At 41.5% G+C, this 25,304-nt stretch overlaps 1 protein-coding gene across 3 annotated transcripts in view; it reads right to left on the bottom strand.

The window, feature by feature from the left end:
* Positions 1 to 462: 462 nt before the first annotated feature.
* Positions 463 to 25,304, bottom strand: part of GAD1 (glutamate decarboxylase 1) — a 49,992-nt gene continuing 25,150 nt past the window's right edge. For all 3 annotated transcript variants that reach the window (XM_038751308.1, XM_038751307.1, XM_038751309.1), the window contains 13 exons: positions 24,480 to 24,722; positions 20,595 to 20,685; positions 15,675 to 15,787; positions 15,048 to 15,163; positions 14,855 to 14,934; positions 14,588 to 14,642; positions 13,767 to 13,883; positions 12,306 to 12,370; positions 9,952 to 10,030; positions 8,561 to 8,710; positions 5,868 to 5,975; positions 4,790 to 4,879; positions 463 to 3,629 (listed from right to left, as the gene is read on the bottom strand). In XM_038751308.1, coding sequence (XP_038607236.1) covers positions 3,456 to 3,629; positions 4,790 to 4,879; positions 5,868 to 5,975; positions 8,561 to 8,710; positions 9,952 to 10,030; positions 12,306 to 12,370; positions 13,767 to 13,883; positions 14,588 to 14,642; positions 14,855 to 14,934; positions 15,048 to 15,163; positions 15,675 to 15,787; positions 20,595 to 20,685; positions 24,480 to 24,722 — 1,481 coding nt within the window. In that variant the 3' untranslated portion in view covers positions 463 to 3,455. The remainder of the gene's footprint in view (positions 3,630 to 4,789; positions 4,880 to 5,867; positions 5,976 to 8,560; positions 8,711 to 9,951; positions 10,031 to 12,305; positions 12,371 to 13,766; positions 13,884 to 14,587; positions 14,643 to 14,854; positions 14,935 to 15,047; positions 15,164 to 15,674; positions 15,788 to 20,594; positions 20,686 to 24,479; positions 24,723 to 25,304) is intronic.

The raw sequence follows: 25,304 nt of genomic DNA, 5'->3' as shown, positions 1-25,304 counted from the left end.
CACCTATGAGTCCAATCCAGCCCAGCAATCATCCTCTAAGCATTCTGACTCCAACAGTGGCAACAAGAATGTTTGGAGGAACTGGGTGATGACTGCCCTCTGGACCTATTTTTCCTTAATGGAGCTGAACCTTTAAGTTTCCTAAGTTCCCTACCAACCTATATTTTTGCCTTCATAACTTCCTCTTCATCCCAAATTATTTGGGACTGTCAACATTCCTGGAAAGTAAGAAAACTGTGAACTTTAAATACCATGACGAGAAAAGGCAGATGTTTGGGCAGGAAGGGCAGTACTGAGAGTTTAGCCAAAATACTCCAAGGTTTACATTGCAACAGCCAGAAGGAGAGATGTATGATAGGGAAATGGAGCAAATGGGTTAGCTGGATTTCATTCACTGTGAAGACCTGATCTATCCAGGGGAGTGTCAGAACCCAGGGAGGCTAACTGAGAGAATCATAAGGAGAAATTTTAATGTTACTTTTATTAAAAAATTACAACTGCAGTGCAGATCACACCTGTTCATTATTACAACAGTTCCTTACAGCCACAAAGCGAGAGTCCATTTATTAAAACTCTTCACACAGTTACCCTAAATAACTGATGACTGAAATTCTGGGCTTTCTCCAAATGCCTTGGTTTGCCTTTCCCAGGGAAGAGAATACAGGTAAGGCCTATAAGAGAGATCACTCACTACTGACATGACATCACTCCCCCTTTAAAAAGTAATCCACAGCTGCTTATCCCTTTTTAAATTCCATGTTTCAGCAAATGTGAACGAGTGAGTCACTCGCCCTACTTTTGCGAAGCCTCTGAGAAGAATCTAGCAACTCACTGAAAATCGGAACTCCGGTCAGCCAGTAAATACTATTCAGACCCACAGTAACACAGAGTAACAACAGTGCACTGAGTAATACGTTTCTGACCAGGATTCTGATGAAAATGGTCAGTTTTGGGGTGGCTTTTCTTAGGAGAGAAAGGCAAGGCCCTGAATTAGGCCCCTCAGTTGCCAGTCTGAGGCTAATGTGAAGAGTGAGAGGTGAGAAGGGGAGCTCTCCAGATCCCCAGCTGAAAGGAAGGATGTCTTCAAAACTGTTAAACCTGTTCAAATGGTCTGATTTTAGAGGAACCTTGAGTTCAAGGGACAAGCCGAAAGGTTCTTTCCTAATATACACTGGTCTGCCCCAGAACTAGTTGCTGTCAGTCAACGTTTCGGGAAACCTGACGGTATGTGGGAGTTACTGAGGATATTCAAGACAAGGTCCTCAAGGAGCTTGTTCAGTGATCATCTTACCATACTGAATCCCTGTGAATCAGAGCAGATTTTCACCGTTCAGCTTCCGGGAAGGTCAGAAGGTACCACATGCTTCTGGGATACAGGAGATTTAGTTGGCTTGGTGCATGCTCATGGTTGCCAACTTACCCATTCTAAAACTGAAATTACATTCAATACAAGAATTACAATTCCAGGAGGGAAAGGCCACACACAAGAAACAGATAAGATGGGCTAATCCAAAAAAGGAGAAGCTAAGTGAATGCATTTACCTGAAGAAGTGAGGAGAAGATTGGGGATGGGACCTGGAGCAAATTGCTGGTTGGGAAATATACTGTTTTACTGTCTTCTACTTGAGTGAACATCCCGAGAACAGAGGAGTTAAATCTGAGTGCAAGGTGGCTCAAGATCTGGGGAACCTGGGAATCAGTGCAAAATCTGTGAACCACCTGATGTTTAGAGTTTGAACAAAAATCGGCTTTCTGAAAATCCTCCTTAGAGTCACTTGAAATACTACTGTATTTCATAGAGGGCTGTGTTTACTGATAGTCACCCACACATGAGTGACATCTCCAGGAGAGAGGCAAACCTTGAAACAAGCATTAATAGGTCCAAGAACCTATAGCAGCAACGTTCAACAGCTTTAAAGCAGTAAGTTAATGGGCAAAATAATGATCCTATGGACTAGTGACTTTGAGACCTCTATTTGACATTGTGTTCACTCCACTCAACCTGATTATGAGACTGAAATGATGAATTTACGAATACTGGTCGATAGCCCGCAAAAAGACACTGAGCAAGTTGGGGGAGGAATGAAAGAAGGCACACAAACAACTCCACTACGGAAAGTCTCACAATACACATACAGACCGGCAGACGATTCTGTCAAAATTCTCCATGGTAAATATTTTATTTTTTTCCTCCTCTATACTCTAAAATGCACATTGTGAATTTCCCTTCTGCAAAACAGTAGTGAGCCTGGTCAGTGCTCTTATTAGAAATGATAAAGGTCTTGGGGAATTTGCCACAGAAGTTTGCTAGCTAGTCACAGAGAATGGTCCTGAAGTACCACAAAAGTACAGGAGCCCTGGTTATTACCCAGTAAACACTAGAAAAGCATTCAATACACCAGACACACAGCCAGACAGGTAAGGGCAATAAAGGTGCAGACTCTACATAAAGGAATTTCAATATACTGCTCTTGACTCTATATACAATATGTGAATTCCTTATAGACAATAAAATTATCCTTAACTGATTATATTAAGGGCACTCTAATATAAATGCAATTTTTACTAATTTTTCATCTCTTTTCTTTGGCTCACAAATACACTAAAATACCATTAAACATTATTTAGGACTTAGTAATATATAAATAAGATACATTACAAATGGAAGAAAATACAAGACACCTTTTTAACATGGTAAATCTCTGCATATAAATAAGCAAATATACCTACAATTGAACAATTTTAAACCATTACATGTATTTCTTTTTCACAAAGTTGTTTAACAATAATATACACAGTCTACACAAATTAACCTCTAAAAATACAGCAATAATACACCTGTAACAATGACTCTGCTACTACTGTCCCCTTATATGACACTAATGGGGAGGCTGTGACTACCTTGCTGGATGGTTCTTTCCCTAATTCATTATTTCAGTCAGGGGAAAATATGAATAAGCCCTGCTGAAAGTGTTTTCCTTAGTTCCTAAGTAGCTACAATTTAAAAAGTCTTCCTAGTTTTCATTTGGCAAACAGTTTGTAATATCTTACCCCCTCATTAACTGTTGAAGGAAAAATTAGTTCTCTTAAAGTGGAAAACATGCCGTGGATTAGTTCTACATTCATACCCACTACACATCTAGAGAGAGTTTTATCTAACTGTACATATACACCTTGAGGATTTCTTAATTTGTGATGTAGTACTTAGTAGTTTCCTGCTAACTACGGTAAACAGGCTTAAGTAAGGCCCAACAGTACACTTCAAGAGAATATTTTCCCTCAGTAAAATGATCTATATATTTTCAGCAACTTATCGAGATTTGTTCTAGAGTGCCACAGGAAAATGGAACACTTAGAAAGGGAACTGCCATAAAATGTGTTCTGCAGAACTAGAAATAGAGTAGCCAGTTCTGGAAAACAGTGCTTTAAAGCAATAGAGAGTTTGCCAAATGTTTTTACAGCTCCTGCCCCAATCTTTCTATTTCTTCAATAAGGAAGTCGATGTCAGATTTCGTAGCTGCGGGGTTTGAGATAACCATACGGAAGAAGTTGGCTTTGTCTCCCTGAGGTTGATATCCAACCATTGTGGTACCTGACTCCATCATCAGGGCTTTGATTTTTGGTGCCACCTTTGATGTAGGACAGAAAAAACAAAAATACAAAAAAAAACCCTGTTAGCCTCTTTCGAGACCAAAAGACAAAATTCTTTGTTGGGAAATATTTCCTACCCCTGCATCTGACCAGTTATATTACTGGTTAAGATACTTGTTCAGTATATCACTTATCAACAACATACACATCCTACAAAGATTCAGCTCAAAAGTTTCAGCACTAATATACCTATGACAATGGCTCCACGGTGAAGTGAGTGAGTTGGGGAGTGGGTGGGTTAGAAGATTCTGGACTTCCAGAGTGGCATGAGGCTGTTTTTTGTGGAAACTCTTTGGCAATTCTCCTTTTCCCCACCACAACAGTAAGCCCTGACCCTGCTACTCTACAAAGTTAGGCCGCTCTTCAGGTGTGGTGTTGGGTTTCAGGCAGAGCTGTACCTTGTAACTCGGAACCATTCTTGGAAAACCTACCTTCTTCCAAGCTAAGAGGTTAGCCGCGCTGTACCCTGCGGAGACTAGAAGACTAAAGGAGGCTACAAAATTAGCTGGGGAGAACCTGAGACCTTTGACATCCCAATGAGGGGCCAGGCCAGGCTTCAGACGGTCCCACCACCCATGGCAGGGAAACAGTTGCCTTCCCCCGGCTCTGTACAATGTTGTCCCGATTCACTATGCATCACACAATGTTTGCTATGACATCATGTAGCTGTCGTACCATTCAAACCCCCAAATCTGAGCAATTCTCCCAGGAAATCCCAGGTCCACCCCCACTCCTTCAGAGTCACTGTGTTCCCCCACCCAGGTACCATTTCTGACTTGACCGGGCACTTTCAAATTTTAAAACTCCACCATTCCTCCTCCTTCTGACACTACACCCTGAGGTGACTGCTTACCTCGTGTACCTTCTGAAGCCACCCCGGTGGAGCGTGGCTGATGGGGCAGCCTAAGACATCGAGGGATTGATTCCTGGAGGCTACCAGAGCCTAACAGGATTGCACTGAACTAAAAACAGAGTTCAAGCTCTGTGGAGCATGAAAAAAATAGAGCTCCCAACACCTCAAGGGGAGTGGGCTCTCTGAAACCTGAATTTTTGAGATCCTGAGGTCACGAGGTCAAGCCTTTGGGAGACTACTGAGACTTTTGAAGGTTAGAAAACATGTGGGGTTAAATTGCCATACCCTGTGTAGCTTTTCTCGTCTCTCCTCACTATCTGGTATGCCCCTGAGGCTCTGTGGAATATACCAGAAGCAAACGTTTGTGTGCTCAGGCTGCAGAGACAAAAACCAACAACACATAAAACAAACAATAAAATTGCAGTCAGCAGAGAAAAACACTTCTGTCCCCAATTACATTCGCTAAGCATTTCACCTATCATAACGACCGTAATAAACTGTCTCAATCCAAAGTTTTCAGACTTGCAATGTGGTGTTTGAGATAAAATTATTTGCACAGAAGATGTTCACTGCTGTCAGTTTTAGAAAAGCTTCATTTTCTGGTAAGCAACCGCTGCGGCCCCATTCTACTGGAACTGAACATAGTTTGAATTCTTACCTATATATTCAGATCATTCTTGAAAAAAGGACACTCTAAAAGGCCACTGATGAGATGCTGAGACTACTTGGATACTGGTAGCTTAATTAATTTTGGGGGAAATATTGCTATTAGATCTCAGGCTAATACCCCTCCTATTTTTTTACTATAACAAATATCAAAGTGAATTATTTTATCTATTATTTATCTTAGTACCAAAGTATTTATTAAGCACTTACTAAGTGCTGGGGCAGATACCATATGAGCAGATCAGACACAGTCCCTTCCCCACAAGGGGATCACAGTCTCGGGGCGGGGGGGGGGGGGGGGAACAGGGGTTAACCTGGGGTTTTGGGGGTTTACTTAACTTAACCCCCACTTAAATTCAGTCATTCATTCATTTAATTAAATGATGAGGAATCTGAAGTATAGAGAACCTAAGTACTGCCCAAAGTCACTCAGCAGACAAGTGGCAGAGCAGGGATTAGAACTCCTGTCATGACTCCCAGACTCAACTCCCTCCACTTGGTCACACTGCTTCTTGTTACACAAGGTTTACACTGTGTCCAACCTGATTGTCTCACATCTAACCCAGTGCTTAGTACAGTGCTTGGCACATAGTAAGTGTTTAAGAACTACCATAAAGGCAAACCAACAAACAAAGCAAGTTATTTAAGACTCCTGTTGTGGACACCGTAATGTAAGTGCTTTGTTTTAACAACTTACCTCGCCTTTAAAAACCATCTCAAATTCTTCTCTGTTTTTTATTTTGGCATAGAGATATTCTGCCAATTCTAAGCATTTGTTGACCTGATTTTCAAATCCCACTGTTCCCTATTTTTAAAAGAAAAAAATTTTTAAATTGTTCGTTCATTCATTTCACTGACTTCATACAGGAATTTGGCAATAGGAACCTGTTTTACAGTCTTCCTTCACAAGCATATAAAAGATGTGATTTTTCTTAGTACCTAGAAAGCAGTAGAGAATTCTCAATTCAGTAGTCAAAGTGGATGTACAAAAACAATTCAGAAATACAGCAAAAGTAATGCATGTGTAAAGAAAATGGGCCTTCTCTTTGAAAGTAGAAGGATGACACTTTAAACAAGCCCAATTCATTTTGGAATATGACAGCGCACATTTAATTGACACCAATGAAACTGCTTAAGAAGTCAGAGACGAGATCCATGGTAAAGTCTGCGAGGTCTTTTAGCTATTCAAATAGGAGACTAGATGTTTACAACTGCTCTGTAGATCTTCAATTTGGTCTGAAGCCTAATGCCACACTGTCCATCAGACTCCCAAAGGACAAACTGACCTTTCTAAACTGGTTTTCAACTCTAGATCTACCTTGGCAACATTGGACAGTGTGCTGGCTAAGTATTCAGCAATGAATCACCACTGAAAATCTTTGGTTCCTAACTTCATTCTTTTTCAAAGTTGGCTAGTCCACAACTAATTCTGCACAGCAGTTCAGAATTATCTGCAGGTCATTTGGCATGTGCTTCAGAAGCACAATTATCCATGTAATGCTGCCTGGTGATGTTGACCTGGAGTTAGAGTTAAATTCTAGAGTTAGAATTTCACTTTAACACTAGCTTCCAGATCCCTTGTTGAACTCTCAAACATGGTAGTATACAATTAATTGAACAACACTGGCCCTATACCACCATCCCTCTTAACTTAGTTGGAGAGGGAGTAAAGGCAAAGACAGCAGTTTTAACTCTGGCAAACACTATACCTTGGGATCTTGGTAAACTCCTCAAGGTAGCTCAACTTGTTTAGTAGCTTCCAGAAGTCAGGTCTACTGATGGTGTCAATCACTTTGTATCCTGTGGTTACAGTTCGGATATCTTAATATTGTTCCCTGCCCTCCTCCAGCATCTGATATGCAAACAAGTTCACATCCTCTCCCAAAGCACTGCCTATAGTTTCACTGTGTTTCTGGGAGTGCATGGATAATGCAATTCTTTAGTAGCTGGTCCAGAAGGACTTTAGCTAGGCTCCTAATGGTTCATCTCCTGGCAAACCCGTCAGCAAGAGGTTCTGAATCCCGGTTAACCAGTCAGTGAAACAGCAGTGTGGGGAGCATGAGTGGGTTGGTGCTAACTAGGAGGGCAGCCGTGCCAGGCAGTGCTGGACAAGCCAAAGTTGTCTGGGTTTAGCTTAGCTTTGCCGATGATTTGCATTCTCCAAGCTGCTATCATAGTGCCCTGTGGGTGAGTTGGGAATGGAGTTCCAAATTACCTCAATTTGTCACTGATTCTGAATTATCAATAATAGAAGGATCTTTCTGCCCAACAGAATAAAGGCATCCAGACTGACTGGTGTAGTCATCCACTAAAATATGACGAGCCTCCATGTTATTGGTTTGAGTTTCTCCTGTTGCGATGAGCCAACTCTTAAAAGAAAATTGGAAAACCTCAGCTAACACTTCACATCATATTTAAAAATAATTAGAGCCATGACATGGGAGAGAACAAATTTAAACTTGGAGAATGAGAAAGTGAAGGTTTCTACAGAAGTGGTCACATTCACATTCTAAAGAAAGAGTAATTTAAAATGTCATTAACACGGTTTTCACATTCCATTTAGGATTTAATATGAAAAAATGAAAGTAAAATGAGGAAAAGCATCAATATAAAAGACTCTCCAGTACTGCGGAGTCATTGTGAAAAAAATAATTTAGGTTTTTAATTGAAGAAAATAAAAAGGACACAAATTCTAAGCACTAAAGTTGAGTTTACTTTGATTTACTTGCAAGAAAAATATTTCTGGGACAAAAGAAAAATATATATAACCTAGAGAAAGAAGGGTAAATTAAACTTAATTTTTCTAAGTGCAAAAAAAAAAGTGCTTCCTTATTGGACCAGTCAGAAACAAACCATTTCTGCACAATGGGAGAATATTTCAGAGTGCTATGAGTGGGTAAAATAATAGGTTTTAATAGAAGAGGCATTCTTTGCCATTCAAAAGCTACAGTGGGATACTAAAAGTCCCAGTCAGAGAAGCTAACACAGGGGTGCACACGATATTTCTGTTATTTGCTTTTTTCACCTGTCCTTTCTCTATGGACATATATACGCAAACATAATCTTGGTTTCTTCAGAGGTTTTAAAGAACTGTGCCTACAATTGTCCCTTGTCGGTATCACAGATTTCTGTTTGCAATGCCTTATGCAGCTGCTAGGAAAATAATGGTAAAGAAATGGCTTTGAAGGAGCCTCAGAAGGGGACTGACCAAAGACTGGGGGAAGGAGTGCAGGGCAATTTGGAAAATAACAGCGTTTCTTTCTGCATTTAAACAAAATGTACTCTTCAAAAGGAAACGAACAGCTTCTCTTTTGGTTACCCCTGTTGGAATAGTTTATACATTACCAAAGAGCATCCTGGACCTATTCCCTGGATCCCTTCATTGTTTACCTTGGCTTTCCACATCAACCAGAACTTAAAAATATCCACATGGCGGCCACACTGTATTGCCTTGTCTCCGGTGTCGTACGAAATATCATACTGCTTGTCTTGCTGGAAAAGATACCCGGCACACATCTGATTGCATCCTTGGAGTATACCCTATGATGGAACCCAGAAGTGTTCACGGTTATGAATGAAAAGAATTGTTGCTCGAAAACATTAAAAGGTGTCCAGGACAGAAGGCTGTTATGAAAACCACCCACTTCCATTATTATTCTGTCTGGGAGCCTCTCTACAGTCTTCTCCAGAAGGCATTCTGGGGTGGAGGAAGACGAACCACCTTGTCACCCAGACTCCCAACACCAGACTGGAGACATCCCCTGGAGCTTCATGCTTTGCTGTAGCCAGATGTTCATACATCTTTCCCTCCCTCAGAAAAGGATGAGCTTCTGGAGTCGATGAAAGCACCGCTTCTGGACAGAGGAAGCAGCTGGAAAGCCACTTTCCATCTCTTGCAGCAAACCTAATCAGACCCTTTCCCATGTCCATGTATGTCTAGGGCTTTGAAGAGAATTGAATTTGTGTGTCTGCATTAGTCAAGAATAGTACCTCTTACAGCCCCAGAATCAAATGGCTCAACCATGCCATTTGCCTCAGTCCCTACCATCTGCCTCAGTCCCTGCCTCCAGGAATCCAAGCACCTAAACCATCCGGGATTCTTTCATTCATTCAATCAATCGTATTTACTGAGTGCTTACTGTGTGCACACAGTAAATGCTCAATAAACACTATCGACTGACTGACTGATTGTGAAATATTGGATTAGAATGAAATATAGAACCAAAAAAATTTCCATCAAGTCCTTTTGGCTGGAATCAAGAGGGATACTCTACCTAATTCTTGTATAGCACTTATGTACATATCTTTACGTTATATATTATGGGTTACTTATTTATTCAAATTAATGTCTGTTTCCCCCTCTAGACTATAAGCTCATCATGGGCAGGAAACATGTCTGCTAATTCTGTTTGTAGTGAACTCTCTCAAGCACCTAGTACAGTGCTCTGCACATAGGAAGCATTCACTGATTGACAATGTAATACTGACTGATCCTTTGAAACATTTTCAGCCACCCACAAAACTGAGCAATGAGGCAGACAACTAGCATTAAGCAGCTAAGAACAAATGTCGGGGTTAAACAAAGCTATACAGTTTTCCCTGGTACTATTTGAAATTATTTTTGCTCAGCAACCTGAACCATTCCTGTCTCTGAAGAACCCCAGCTTGACTACCTTCCAGGAAAAACAGCTTTTCCAGCAAATCCTGAAACCCAGGCCTCATTCCCTCCCACCTCTATGATTTTTTTCTACTGAAAGATTGTCTGTGGAGTTAAAGCAAACCTTTTCCCTGACGAGAATGGCAGAGCACTGCAACAAGACTCCCATCATTTTGTGTGGGTTCCAGGTAACCGAGTTGGCCCTGAAAAAGAGTTTAAATAAGAAATTCAGGAGCAAGAAACTGACCGAACAACCTTAATCCTCCTTTCACCCACACCCCCTTCCACCGTTCATCACAATTCCAGATCAACAAGGTGACATATTCATAAAATGATTCAGTTATTAGGCCAATTGATCTAATTCTAACTGAAAGGTGCATTAAGGGACATTACTGCCTCCCTCCGAAGAACACCACCACCTGGGTAACAACCAGTGCTGAACTGTTAATATAGGAATTTATATCCTCTAACTAGCCCTGTCCTGTCAGCTTGATAGGACAGTCTTCCATCACAGAGAGAAGATGGTTCACTAAATCTTTTGGGGCAGACCTCCCTCCAGGTCCTACCCAAGAGAACTCTCATTCGCTGAGAATTGCTACTCCAAGAGGGGCTTCTGGAGGAAGTTTCCAGGAGCAGCTTAGCTGAATTCACTTCTACTGGAGTCAACCCAAATTGGTGTTAATGAGTGAGATGGGGGTTTCATCTTTCTAAACTGTAAGCTCACTGTGAGCAGGGAATGTGTCTATTGTTGCAGTGTACTCTCCCAAGCCCTTAGTACAGTGCTCTGCACATAGTAACCAATCAATAAATATGACTGACTGACTGACAGACTGACTGACTGAATGAATTATAAAGACAATAGAGGCACCCGATAGAGGCCGCAGAGCTCAGTGGGCTAAGTAGTGGACAGGGCATTCAAGCGCTGTCATTTTCCATTCCGCTTCTGTCATTCATTTGCCAGGAAAATGACATTTTCTCTGGGATTTTATTTCTTCATCGGTAACTGGGGCACTGAAGCTGACCAACCTACCCTGGCCAAGGTGGAGTAGCTTCCTAAAATGGCTATCAAGTACTCTGTCAATTAGCAGTTGCTATTTAATTGCCAAATGATCATAATCTTATCATCTACTCCACAACCACAGTTTAACAAGCTGTGGTCGCCTAGCAACCCTGTCACTCTGTCAAACACAATTAAATTGCTAGCCAGAGCTTTGCGGCACCCACTAAGTATAATATATGATGATTAAAACTTTGGTAGCTTTGCTTCAGTGATGTGCAGGCTCATTCAAAATGTCCTAGCTAAGGAAGTGCGCTCTTGTGTGTTTTAATCCAGAGTGATGGATGTTTTTGCTGAGATGTTAAATTGACCCAGCATTTTACTGCCTCTGGCCTCCCCGCTTTGTATCAGCTGATGAAAAGTCTTAACCTTCTTTCTGACATATACATCCTTTAGAGGACAAATGTTTAATAATGTGTGCTGTATGAGTGTACAGGCATGGTGGGGCGGGTAGGGATGTTTACAGAGAGAAAACTAAGAATGCTGATTTTTTTCCTATACATGTACTGAAGAAAACCAATGCCTGGTAAATGCATGAACATTTCAAACACGAGATAACATTAATCTTGCTGAAAAGAGACAGTTCCAAACTCTGGGGAGTTGAGTTAACCTGGAAATGTAGCACCTTAAGAAAAAACATTTGGTTTCAAATGATCTGTTCTGAGGTTTCCTGAACCTCCAAAATATCAGATATAGATGACACTTTGGTGTTTTTAATAACAAGTAACTGTATATCCCCACCTTTCATTTCCTTTAAAAGATATGCACCCTAAAACGAAGGGACAATTTTCCAGTGGTAAAATATATTTCAGAGGAAATTTCCTTTGCTAAAAAAGGAAATCACATAAAAGCCTTCACTGCAGCGGGATTGAGCCTTCTGTACTTAATACTGTCTCACCTAATGTCTTAAATGCCACAGCCCCACCTTACTGAGCTAGCAGAGTCAAGGCCCGGAGAGCATCAATCCCTGCGTGTCCCCAGAAGGGGCAAGAGTCAGAATAGTTACTGCAAGGAATGGAAAAGTGAAAGGCAGCCCCAGCGGTGCTGCTTTCCTGTTCATCTGCTGGCTGCAGTTGACTTATTTATTGATCACCATTTATGTAGGGCAAAATCAAAGTCTTGATGGTAGACACGGAGTTTGGCCTGACCTCAAGAGTTGAAACAGATGAGAGACCCTTCTGATCAGTTCTTTCACCCCTTTCTGTCCCAAAGGAGACAGAAGCAAGTTAATGAGGTAATGGGGGTGGAAGGGGGTCCTGAGGAAAACAAAGCAATCCAGAGCTGAGCAGCTCGCAAAAAACTTACAGCTCAACAGGAAGTTGGGAGCAAAGGTATAGGGAAATGGGAAGCCTAGATTTCAGTCAAAACTAAGAATGCTTCATGCTGTGAATGGGAGGAGTCCTGGTAACTGCATCCCGTACCTTTCTACGCCACTGAGTTTATGACGATGCTTTCTGGACATAAGAAGGCCACCTCCCCAGGCAGCCTAAGAGAGCGGAGAAGGAGAGGGCAAAGGGTCAGCAACATTTAAAAGTCCTAACACTTCGATTCATTAAATAATTCTGCAGCTTTTTAAAAACATAGGAATTACGGAAAAGTCTGGAGTTGTACATTTTCTGGCAACTGAAACAGACACTCACAGAAAACTGGTATAAATGTTAATTCTTATGATTTTCCAATCAATTATTAAAATTTTTTCCAGGTGTGCAGTAGGTAGATAGCAAACATCTTAGTCACCTGCGTGGAAATGAGTTTGGTCTCAATCAAAGTCTATCGTGGTACAATACTTTACGATCCCCAAGCATTGGCTAGGCAAAGCCAGAGACATTTATGGACACCATTCTGGGCAGCTCACGAAGAAAATAAAGTCATGGAAGTACACTCTTAGCCTCAACTACATGCAGCACACTGACCAATGCACATCACCCTGGATACCAAGCAGGAGGAAGTAAAACGTTATTTGAAGTCCCTTCCCTGACAACAGACAGCATCATACCAGAGGGTTTCAAAAAACGTGTCAGAAATTGGGGTGAAGAGGGAGAGAGAGAGAAAGAGAGACAGCACAAACATGAGAGAAATACAGCAAAAATCTGGAGATTCCCTTTGATGTACCTAATTTGGGAGTGTTCATGGGGAAATTCCTCTTAGTAATATGCATCTGTAAGAAGCAGCATGGCCTAGTGGATAGAGCATGGGTCTAGGGGTCTGAAGGACCTGCGTTCTAATCCCAGCTCAGTCATTTGTCTGCTATGTGATCTCAGGCAAGGCAAAATGGGGATTAAGACTGTGAGCCCCATGTGGGACAGGGACTGTGTCCAACCTAATTAGCTTGTACCCACCACAGAGCTTAGAGCAGTGCACTATGTCTAGTCTGATTACCTTGTATCTACCACAGAGCTTAGAACAGTGCTTGACACATATTAAGCACTTAACAAAAAACCATCATCATTATTATTATTATTATTGCCCTCTGTATTTCCTGGATGCCACTTCTCTGAATTTTTTAGAAAGGAGGAGGACAGATATTTGAACAAAAGGTAACTGTTCATGCTTCTAGCATCCAGACCTGAAATTGGAATAAGATGATATTATTGAGCTTTGCTGTGCTCTGCTCAAATTAAGCCATTGTCAGGGAGGCTGCTGGGTCCCATTATCTGGGATGAATCAAAATACGTTTGAATAACGCTATAAGACACAAAGAAGGCAAAGAGTCTGAAAGGCTGTAGTGTAACTTTGGACATTCGTCAGACTGGGCTGTGGACCAGAGGAGGGCACTGAGCTCAGGTGGCTGGGAAGAGCTCTGCAGGACAGAGCACAAAAATTTATAAAATGGAGCAGTCTCCTTACCCGAATGGACTCTGGATGGCTTTTTGGTTACTTACATCTACGTGGAGCCAAAGGTTATATTTTTCACATAGGTCTGCAATCTCTTGAATTGGGTCAAAAGCTCCATACACTGTGGTGCCCGCAGTTGCATTCACGTAAAGAGGAACGTATCCCTACAATGTCGGACAAAAGCGTCGGTTAATCTTTTTAATATTTTTCATGTTGCTGAACAATAAACAGTGAGTTATCTGGGGTCCTAGGGCAAAAGTTCAACCAGTAATGTGGAAATAATGTACACTGGAGTATTGCCATTTAATGTTAAGTTTCAGTAGGTTTTCATTGGAACTCTTGACCATGTGAGAGTTCTAAGACACTGTGGGGCACTACTTTCATGGGGCCTCGGGGCTCAGTATTATAAAATCTTAAAAATGTATTTATGAGCCACAAGATATGGATAAAACAACAACAACAACAACAAAACAAAAAAAAAAACAAAAACCCAAGAGTCCAAAAGGGATCTATGGACTCTCTGCTTGTGTGAGGTCCATGGTAATTCTTTTTGATGTTGTTCTCTTTGGTAAGTATTTTTCCAAAACATTTTCAGTTCATAAGACACAGCATGGTTTGCTCTTTGAAATTCTCGTATGTTCTGAAAATGTGCAATTCCTTGATAATGGGCACATTAAATTCCTGAGGTTCTCAAGAATTGTCGAAAATAAAGGAACTGGGAAATTAGACCAGAGTTTTGAAAATTTCACATAAACAGTGAGCGAATAGCTAACTAAGCAAAATGACGAATGTTGACTAAACAACTTCCAAGCCAATCTTCATAATGACTTTTAAACACCTGAGAAAAAGGGTCTCAGTCCATACACACCTTTTGTTTGGCTTCAAGAATTTTTGCCTCCAAATCAGCTGGGATTATTTTCCCTCTGTAATTATTGAAGAAGCACACAGATTAAGAAAAAAATGTAAGCGACTGCACATGAAAGAACGTCAACTGGGGCCATAAATAATTTAATCGGATCTTTCGAACAGACCATTAGCAGCTTGACACACTGTACTGAGCCGCTGTTTAAACATAATAAAACAAATTTAACAGATGAACACATTTAATACATCAGAAATTTAGCATTTCCCCTACCTTTCATTGCACTTTATCAAAATCACATTGTCAGTTCCAAAGCCAAGTGCGGCCCCAGCCTTCTTTATCGAATAATGGCTCTGCAGAGAGAGAGAGAGAGAGAGAGAGAGAGAGAGAGAGAGAGAGAGATGAGTTTACCATGAGGGGGATACTTAGAAATTATGGAAATCTTTTAATAATTGTGACAACTCACATGTTCTGAAGTAAAGAGGACCAGTTTGGGAACAGCAGCCATGCCTTTGGTTTTGACGTCAGGAAAATATTTGTAGCGGGCAGCCATGATGCTGTACATATTAGATATAGCCCCCCCTTGGAGAGAAAAGAAACAGACGTTATGAAGATGAGAATGCCCACTCCTCCTCCTCTTCCTCTGTCTCCAGTTTTCTTTTTAAACCACAAGGGTGAATCTGTCTCCAGGGAGAAAGAGGGAGTGTAAAAGGGCCTTCTGAAATGAGAGATCTTGGATGACCGGCTTGGCAGTCACTTTAAAAATAAATCAAACTGCTTGGCCAATTACTCTTCAGGTTGAAACACACTGTGCCAGAAGAGAAAGAGGGACAATGGAAACACCACATACCCATAACTATCTCAGCACCCCTTAGATCTCTGCACTTCACTGCTTTAAAAACTCATCAAATGGAAAGTTATTAACATCCTCCATTGCCATTCCCAGATGCAGAGAAGTCTAAAGGAAAAGATGCGTTCCAAAGGAACTCCATAATATTTCAACAAATATTGTGTTGCTTTTTGTACCGGAATGCCCTCTCCAAATACAAAGAATCCACCCCCTAATGCCTAAGAAGTTAAAAGAGAAACCTACCAGGTGAAAATATTCCATCCCCATCCTTATTTGACCATCCAATAATCTCTCTCATTTTTTTAAGTGTGATTTGTTCCATGAGGACAAACACCGGTGCAATTTCGTATGTAAACCTAGAAAGATGGGGGAAAAGCAAGATAAAGGACCGTTTGTTCTCGAGTTCTTGATAAATGTGAGGAAAGCTCACAAAATTTCCATTTGGGAGGTAGGGGAGGGAGGAGGAGGCTTAGAAAGGGGGAGACGTAGAAAGAAATAGTAGGGGCCACAGAGGCTTGGTATGGGGCAGGAGAGGAGAAAACATGTAGTAGGCTGGATCTTTGGGACCCAGGAAGGGAACCATAGATAGACCCAATCATGAGCTGCCCAAGGTAGGACTTCAGGCCCTTCTGCCTTCTCTCTCCCTGCCTTAATCTTCCCAGGCCTGGATATTCAGGTGAAGGAATTCTGGTGCAGGAGTTTTTGATAGCCTACCAACATCAATTCTATATCAATACAGGACATGTCCTAGAAATTCCTCAAGTCACCAACTACAGATAAACAACAGAATGGGTTACTGAGAGCTTCCTACTCTGGTGAACTTCAAAAATTGATTCTCATCTGCTGGGGATAATGGAGGTATGATTCTTCCTTCCTAAAGGTAGGGGGATAAACCAGGTGATCATCCAGCCCTGTGACTCTGAGGCTCCAAGTGGAAACATATTGCTAGTTAGCTCCATAGACAATTAGATTTTAAGATTTTTTTTCCCCCGAATGCCAATTTTCACACTTGTTGAATATTCACAACCTTATTCCAAGAGTGTTTTAAAGATTGTAAACATCAAGGAGATAATGCAAAGCTAATTAGAAACATTGAACCAAGTCTTAAAAACCTAAAAGTAATTATTTAAGTGGACTTTTCCAACTGATGATCCACTGGGGCAACTTTGTTTTTACTGTACCGTGGAGTCAATATCGGTCTAGAGTAATTATAAATGATGATTTTCTAATTATCAGTGACAAATAACAAGAAAGTAGTAACTGATATACACAGCCACTATACACAAGTGGCATCGGAGAACCTAGTGTGCCATACTTATATACAACATTTGGTATAAATAAAGCTACAGTCCTCTTGCACAGAGACAATAAAAGGTGGTGCTCAATAGACCAGCCTGGCTGTACCCACGTACCCAGCACCTAGAAGAAACCAGGGCAATCTAAAGAAAACCAGGCAATGAGATTCTCTCTGCGCCTGTATCTATTCTGCTTGTTTGATTTTCCTGATGATTGGTGCTCTGAGGCAACTGCTGAATTAGCAGCACACATGGATTTGTTCTCTTAGAGCTTTAGGTGGCAATAAAAGGGACGGCAAATAAGTTTAGGAAAGGAAGGAGGTGGAATTGGCAAATGTGGACAAAACCAGCATAAATTTTGCTGAAAAAGTGGAATTTCTGTGATGCTTATTATTTGTGAAAACTATGAACAAGCTGAGGCACACAACTGTCAAAATATTCTAGGGCATGATGTTAAGTTTTTTTAAAAAAGTCATCAAATTTAGCTCTAGGGGATAGATGTGAACAAAGGTGAATGTCCTCATGACTTCTGTGATATGTCTGCTGACAAAAAGAGTTTTGTTACCCAAAGAAATGCATTTGTTTTCCTTACAATACCCCTGGGATAGTGCATTAGGTAAGAACAATAGTTTAGTGTCCTTTTTTGATCACCATCACTTTTGGAGGGCCACAATCATGCATTCATTCTGTTCTGAACCCCATCATCGTAGCAGCTAACAACCTCTTATGACTGGTGACAGGCTGGACTCCAGTTGCAACCAAAAAAGAAGAAAGAGGGATATCTTGGTTTAGCCCGTACCGGGGAGCATACTAAACTGCCAACTCATGACTTGCTTCCAACATCACAAAATAATTGGGACTTAAGGTGACTTCTGAAAATTCAGTGAGAAAATTAATTGTTTCCATGTCCACGGTGCAGTAACAGTAATCAAAGAGATGTTGGAACTCTGACAGGCAGGGGCAATGGATGTGACGTTATTCTGACCTGCAAAAGAGAAGGCTTTTGGGGATTATGTAAGGTTACAGGGAACACCCTGGGTCAGTAGTCTGGAGATCAGAGCCTAATCAAGTGGGGAACCAAAGGACATTGGAGAAAACATGTAGCACATCCCCATTTTACAGATGAAGAAACTAAGGCACAGAGAAGTTAAGGGCAGGAACTGTATCCTCTCCTTTTATTATTGCGGCCAAGCTTGTAATTTAGTGCTCTGCAAATACTGACGATGATTCCATTGTGTCACATGGAGGACTTGCTTCATAAGCTATATGGACTTTAGCATGCAACTGCCATTCTTTATAAAGATGCCAAAAACTACTAATAAGACGATGCAATTTGGGAAGTGAGCTTACCCTTGAAATAAACCCTGTATAGAAAGAGTGTGGCACTTTCTTTCTCCACCTTTCACGAGAAATATTTTGAATACTTCCTAGCTGGAGAAGCCAGTTAGCAGCAGTGAGATAATTCCCTCAACCAACCTGCTGTTCCTGTCACATTACTTGATCCTTGAGTGGAACTTGGTTAGAACAATTTCTAGATAGCCAGACAAGGCTTGTTTCTAAAACTGACAGAAACAACTTCATTTTTTATAAATAACCTCTACTGATCTGTTGAAAATGTATCATATTTTACAAATACCCACACGGTAAAGTAACGTCAGTTACGAAGTGCCATTTAGTAACGTTTGCCTTGACCTAAAATGGCTGAAATACATTATAGTGTTTCATTGCTCAGCTATGGTTAGGAAAGACAAAGGAAGAGATTTTTACTTTTTTAAATACACACGGAAAGGAGAATTGGCCTGCCTGATTTTCCTGCTCAAAGGAGAGGATTTTAGAAGGGTCTTTTTGTTTTAAGTGATCCAAAGTGATGATTACATGCTTTAGGAAGGATGACTGTAAAATATTTCAACAAAAATACTTACAGAACAGACACCACTCAGTGATGTTGGCTAGGTGAAAGCAATCTTTTTAAAATTACATTACTACCGGTATATTTTACCACAGATGTCTTCTATTATTTCCTTTTTTCTTATGATATTTTCATCAAACAGTTGCTTTTAACAAATTCTTTCTATCAAACTAACAATTTCATTCATAAGTGCTGGATGCATTTATTTAAGCAGCATAATTTTTTTAACGAATTGTCAGTAAATTCATCATTTTTTTACAGTTACCTGTCATCTTACAGTGTGAACACAAAGATCAAAACTTAAGAATAGAAGTTTGTAGGGGACTTAAAAAGAAAAAAATCTGGGTACCCAAGTACATTATCTGGTTTTTCTAGAAATCCACAAGCACAAGCCACAGTCTTCAATTATGTCTATGTAGCTACCAGCTATGGATGAAGCAAAGAGGGAGTCCTCTTCATTTTTCACTTGCATTGATTTCATTGTTCATTACCTATAAAACCCCAGCCTTCAATAAAGATGCCTTTACTTTTTCATATCTAATATCATTCTTCAGAATAGTGAAATAAAAACGGATTATTAATTAGTAGAAACTATTTTTCTGACTCTGGCAAACTTGACTCCAGGCTTTTTACTCTTTTGAAACACACACAAATCAATACACAATTTTGAAATGCCCAGAGGGTTTTCTGGATAGACAATACAGTAGTTCTCTATGTATAACAAAACACCTTGACATCAACTCAACCTGATTTCTATTCCAATGTCAAAACTTAAAATCTCAAAAGGATGGGTTTAAAAAGCCCAATGATCCAACCCATTTTCTTTCTAAATTATTTAAAACATCTCTGAACCCCATTTTTGAAGGCCCTTCATTGCCACTGCTCTTGGCTGATTCATTTCTATTAATGTCTAATGGGATATTACCCTCCTCAGTAGCCCTGATCTGAATCCACACTCCGTTTGAAACGTACCAGAAGGATGAAAAAAGAAAAAACTATTTGGGCAGCAGTTGCTTACCCAACCAGTAAGGCCACCATTCCCTAAGACTTGGTTCTCTGTCCCCTCAAGATGGACAGGTGCATGCGGTGGAAAAAAAGAGGTTGTATGTAGGGCGGCTACCCACAGAGTGTTTGCCATTCGCCTATAAAGTCCAAGTTCCACATAAATGAGCAGAGACCAACCGATACACTCATTTACTCATCAGTGAGGAGTAAAAATCAACCCTGATTGCTAGGTAATGCTGTGTGTAATTAGGAAATCTAATAACTGTGGCTGACAGTAAGTAATCAAACAAACTAAAACTAAAGATGGCACTCAGAGGCAAAGACAGAAAGGACCCGACAGTAAATTAAGCTCATGTTTGTTGAACTCAGTATTACAGCATGAACTCAGCTGCACTGAAAAGCAACTTAAATTATGAAGAGCCCTCATTTTAATACACATGAAAAATTGAATAAAGATTTCCAAAGAAAAAGCTGAAGCTATTTTGAAGGTAGAGTGACTTAGCTCAAAATTTGGGCTCCAATGCTCCTGTTTCTTTTCATCAAATTTTTCCTGAGTTACATTAAACTGGAAGTCCTAAAAGGCATCAAGGAAAGATGGCCCAAAGCACTGCAATCAGTTCTGCAATAACATGAGGGTTCCATTTTTGAAAAGTCCTGATTGAAGAAAGCTCGGATTGAAGAACTCATGCCTTGACTGCTGCCATGCACGCAGACACAACCATTTCCTGTGTCATCTCATTTTACCCAGAAAGGTGCAGGTCGTTGGAAGAACATTCTCTAATTCAACAATAACCTCCCATTCAGAACGTGTTATTCAGAACACACTTTACAGGAGAACTGCCTATACTTTGTTATCACTGAGTTATAGAAATCAGAGTCTCAAAACAATACAAAACAAGAGTCATGGCAATCAGTAACACCAGTATTTCTAAGAAAAGGAGATGCGGAGCTTACATATTAGTGTTCGCAGTTGACGTCAGCCATTCACCAGCTAAGCCAATAATATCCAGTCCAGTGGAGAGCTGGTTGAAAAATCGAGGATGACCTGGAGCGATAAAGGACGGAAACATTCGAGACCATCATTACTGTGGTCTTAGAAGTTGGAATTTATGTAATCATTAACTCCAAAGTGTCTTGCCACCTTTCCACCAGATGATATTTGGATTTCGTCCTCTCCTACATGTAAATTTTTATTATGAAACGTTTCCCTTTAGAATATTATCTGAGAGCCACAAGCCCGAGTAACCCCCTGGATCCTGAGAGATGTTGCAGCCCTTAGGGTAGGAGCACAGTTTAAGGGGCTGGACCAGTGCCTGGATTCTAGTCTGTGATGGATGGGCTTCTTTAAAAAACTCTTGTAATAGATAAATGTTTTAGCTAGAATTTAGATCATCTTCCAACATCTCACTCAGTGTACATTAAGATTTGGGTTTTCTAAATGGTCTTAAAAAATTTCTCCCTGGAGGGAAGCTCATTCTGAAGTACAGATTTGTTAATGAAAGGGATCTGCCAGAACAGATTTGTTGGCAGGTCCACTGGCCATTTAAAAAATGCTGACAGGGTCAGGGATATAGGCTGGAAACATCTCTGGGGTAATACCCCAGAGGAGATAGAATTGGGTGTGGATGTGGGACTAGGGAAATGGTTAAAAGTGAAGGCATACAGGAAGAATGGGCCTCCTGGTCAGCGAATAATAATAATTATGGTATTTGTTAAATGCTATGTGTCAGGCACTGTGCTAAGCGCTGGGGTGGATAAAAGCAAATCAGGTTGGACACATTCCTTGTTCCATGTAGGGCTCATGGTCTCAATCCCCATTTTACAGATGAGATAACTGAAGCCCAGAGGAGTTAAGTGACTTGCTCAAGGTCACAAAGCAGGCAAGTGGCGGAGCTGCAATTAGAACCCATGACCTCCTGACTCCCAAGCTGGTGCTCTATCCATTATGCCAAGCTGCTCAGGCAACAAAAGCCTTAAGCAGAGGAGCCTGATGAGGCTGCATGGTGCAGAAAGCACTGGGTGGCCACTAAGAAGGTGATCTACAGTTTGCTGGGCATGTCAAAGTCAGACTTGGAGAAGTTTCAGCTTAGTCCTAAGGGGTGTTACAGCCAGGAAAACCTGGGGGTTCAGGTTACAAATGTCACCTAGTCCCCAGCTCCGCTACTGACTTGTTATGTAATCTTAGGTGAATCTCTTGGTCTCTCTACCAAATCTGTCAATGAGCACATTAACAAGCTGCGTCAGAAGGCAGCTGTCCAAAAGGTTAAATAGTAATGACAGTTCCAGACAGGCCTTGGCAAGTCTTAGCAAGAAAAAAGAAAAGCCACGCAAAAAGCGTCAGTGACACCCTATGAAAATAAGGAACTTGTAAACATTCTGGGGGGCTGGTTGGCTAGACTTCCTCGCAGTGGGCTTTGCTAGGCTGCTGCTAATGCATCAGGCAAGGCCGACAGAATCAGGAGAGCTAACCCAACAAACTACAGAGAGAGATGTATTTTAGGTTAAAAAAAACCTCTTTGGCTGAAAAAAAAATGAAGGTAGAACTGCCAAACTCAGGTGCTGACAACCCTCAGGATATAAACTCTTCCGCCCAGTGCAGGCGTGTAAATGTAGAAAGAAAAATGGTCAGAGCAACGATGCTCACAGCCAGGAGCCAGGCCACAGAGGGAGGTGGGTGGGAGGCTTGAATAGCCTAAGTTTCCTTACTTCCACTGTGTACCTGTCCCATCTGAGCCTGAGTAGCTCCGTGTCTCTGAGCCAGCTTCAGCAGCACAACAGAAGAAAAGGGACACTTGCAAGTCCTTCGGGCCAATACGATGCTCACCTGGCCACCGGGATTTGCCCAGCCTATAGAGCTCAGGTTTGGAACACTTGCTCGCCCTACCAGCAACCTGAGCTCACTCTGGAAGAAACAGCACATACCAAGGCCTATAAAACCCCAGGGTCTTCAGAAGAAGGACTAGGAAACTCACCCTTATTTAAAATGGGGAGGGTTTAATAAGGAAACCACACAGCAAGCCAATAAACCTACTGTCCTCCTTGCCGAGATGCTGGAAAGGTCAAGCCATCAATTCTGCACTGTGCATGGTACCGGAGACTAGGACATCATACCAAATAAACAACTGCATAGATAATGTGAAAACACTGTTTTGTCTCCAGGAGCTTCAACCAAACTTTACCAAGTAGAAAAATTGACATTTGAATTTCCTCCCCATTTCTCTCTCTCAGAATGGCCAGTAAAAGAGCCAAGTGAACTGAAAACACAGACTGCAGATGGGAGAAGCAGCAGCCAAGGGTCTGGATAAATCCACCAACTAGGTGGATCAGACCCTGAGTAACTGAGAATGGACACTAAGTGGGTGCAGTCTAGAGTGCTTCAAAGTGTTGGAGTTGCATTTTTAGATCATCTTTCAGTATTCTGAGAAGAAACTAAACCCCCATCAGCATTCCTAATCAGGACAGAGGTAGCCTAATTAGTTATTTTCAGTCATATAAAATGAATTGCTAATGTACTTGTCACTTTTTTTGCAATCCCTTTGCAGATTATCTACATGCCTGTAGTTCCATTATTCCTCTCACTCTACTGCATATCTAAAATATACACCAACTTGGAGTTTTGCACTCCAATGGCAGTAACAGCACTTTCCACCAACATTAAACTGCTGAGATGCAGTAAAAAAATTCACACTGTTCAGAAAATTAGGTACAAATTAATGCAAATATTTGTTTCCAGTTCCTACCCCACTGAACAGGGGATGGCTCTAGGCTAAATAGCTGTTAAGCAGATTCCCAGAGGGGTGATGACAGTTTGTTTCATATGACATAGCCTCACTTCTCGATAACAGATTCCTGCTGGTTTTGCAAATCAATATCTTTCTCTTTATTCCCTTAGCTATCTCTTTTCTCTCAGGCTTTAATATGATGGAACTGGAACTCCTCGATCCCCATCCCTCTTCCCCAAACCTTGTGAGATGCAATTTAAGCTTTGCCTTTATGCATTTAAAATTTACCTACCCTTCTACTATGACTTTCTTCCAACTCGATACATTTTAAAAAACAGTCTAAAGGCAATTTGATCATTTCATTTGTTTTCATTTCAACTGCATTCAACTGTCTTAGTTTCTGAGAGGTTTGATGTACCCTTCCTTAAGTTTTCCTACCCTTCCCAGTTCCACTTGCCTAAGAGGGCAATTACCCACCAAGTGGATGTAGGTAGCTGTCAGGGTGGCTTCAGCAACCTGGAGAATGAAGAATGATGAGAGCCAAGCACTCGGGAACACCACATTGCCCTCCCAGGGAATAGCCTCCAGGAAGGGACAAACTTGGCGAGGGAAAAGAATGTCATATGAGTTTGGTGGCAGGGAGAATGGAGGGGCAAGAGAACTGCTACTGTTTCAATAATGGAAAATAAAAATGCATCCAAATTTGAAAGTCTGCAACTTTAGGTGACTGGATAGTGATTCAATGGGACCAATAATAATGGGAGACGGAGAGCGGGAGGGAAGAGAGACAGCATGGGTGTTGCTTCTCAAAGCACCTCCAGGAGATATGGCTGGAGAACATTTTTCCGACAGTTTTGGAGATCCCAAGGTTGGAGAAGGGAAGGAGGTAGGCGGGAGGGAGGGAATAAGGGAAGCTGAGGTCTCTGCTCAGCAAATAGCTAGAGGGAATCGGGTGCACAAGAGGGAAGGTAGAAGTAGGTGGTGAAGATTAGAGTCCAGGAGGTGAGCATTCAGGCTGAGTTTCTCTTTCTGGGTATAGCGGAAGGCCCTTACATCTCTGAGTTCAAGGATGGGGGTCTGTCCCTCATGCCCACCAATCTCCATCCCTCCTCTCTACCTGTGCGGACACCGTATTTCAGGGTGTCTCTGCAGTCTACCAGGATCTGCTCCAGGGACTCAGGGTGATCCGACAGTTCCAAGTTGAAGCCCTCCATTCCCTCCAGCAGCTGGTGTGGGTGGTGGAAGTCCAGCACCTTGGTGGAGCGATCAAATGTTTTGCGCACGTAGTTGAGAAGGATGTCCACCACCTCCAGAAGGAACTGCACTGTCTGCTCCTCCCCATTCTTGGCCGGCAGGAGGTCTAAGAAGCAAGGTGCTCAGAGGTCAGTTCCAGTCCTAGGTAGACAATCCTCCCCCAGAGCCTTGCAATAACTTCTCTCCCTCCCACTGAATCCTTAAGTTGCAAAACACCCCATTTTACAGGCTTGTTTGCCCCTCCCAAATATATGGCAAGGGAGATGAGATTGAGAGTGAAAATGGGTCACTTTACTGACCCAATTACCCAAGCTGGGCCTTTCCTCTTCAATCTTTTGCTCCCATACTCAGAAGATAGGTTCACTTTCACCCAGCTCCTTAGGTCACTGTCATGAAAATCATGACAGACACTCTCACCCACACCACAGACACTCACTCACTCACTCAATCTCTCTCTCTCTCTCTAGCACACACACCTCCCATCTTTCTCTCCTATAATTTCCCTGGCTGGCGGGGAAAACTCTAGTGAACTAGGGGTGGGTGGGTAAAATTACCTTTCAATTTCCAAGAGCCTTTTTTAACCCAGTATCCTCTGGGGAAAACACTGCCATATTTTTGAAGGGAGAGATTTAGATAAAAGAGGTTATAGACCTCCCTTCTCTCCTTCTACAGCCCAGCCCACACCCTC

The sequence above is a fragment of the Tachyglossus aculeatus genome, chromosome 9, assembly GCF_015852505.1.
Source record: "Tachyglossus aculeatus isolate mTacAcu1 chromosome 9, mTacAcu1.pri, whole genome shotgun sequence".
NCBI lineage: Eukaryota > Metazoa > Chordata > Mammalia > Monotremata > Tachyglossidae > Tachyglossus > Tachyglossus aculeatus.
The sequence above is the reverse complement of the archived record's forward strand: the minus strand, read 5'-3'. Positions and strand labels throughout refer to the sequence as shown.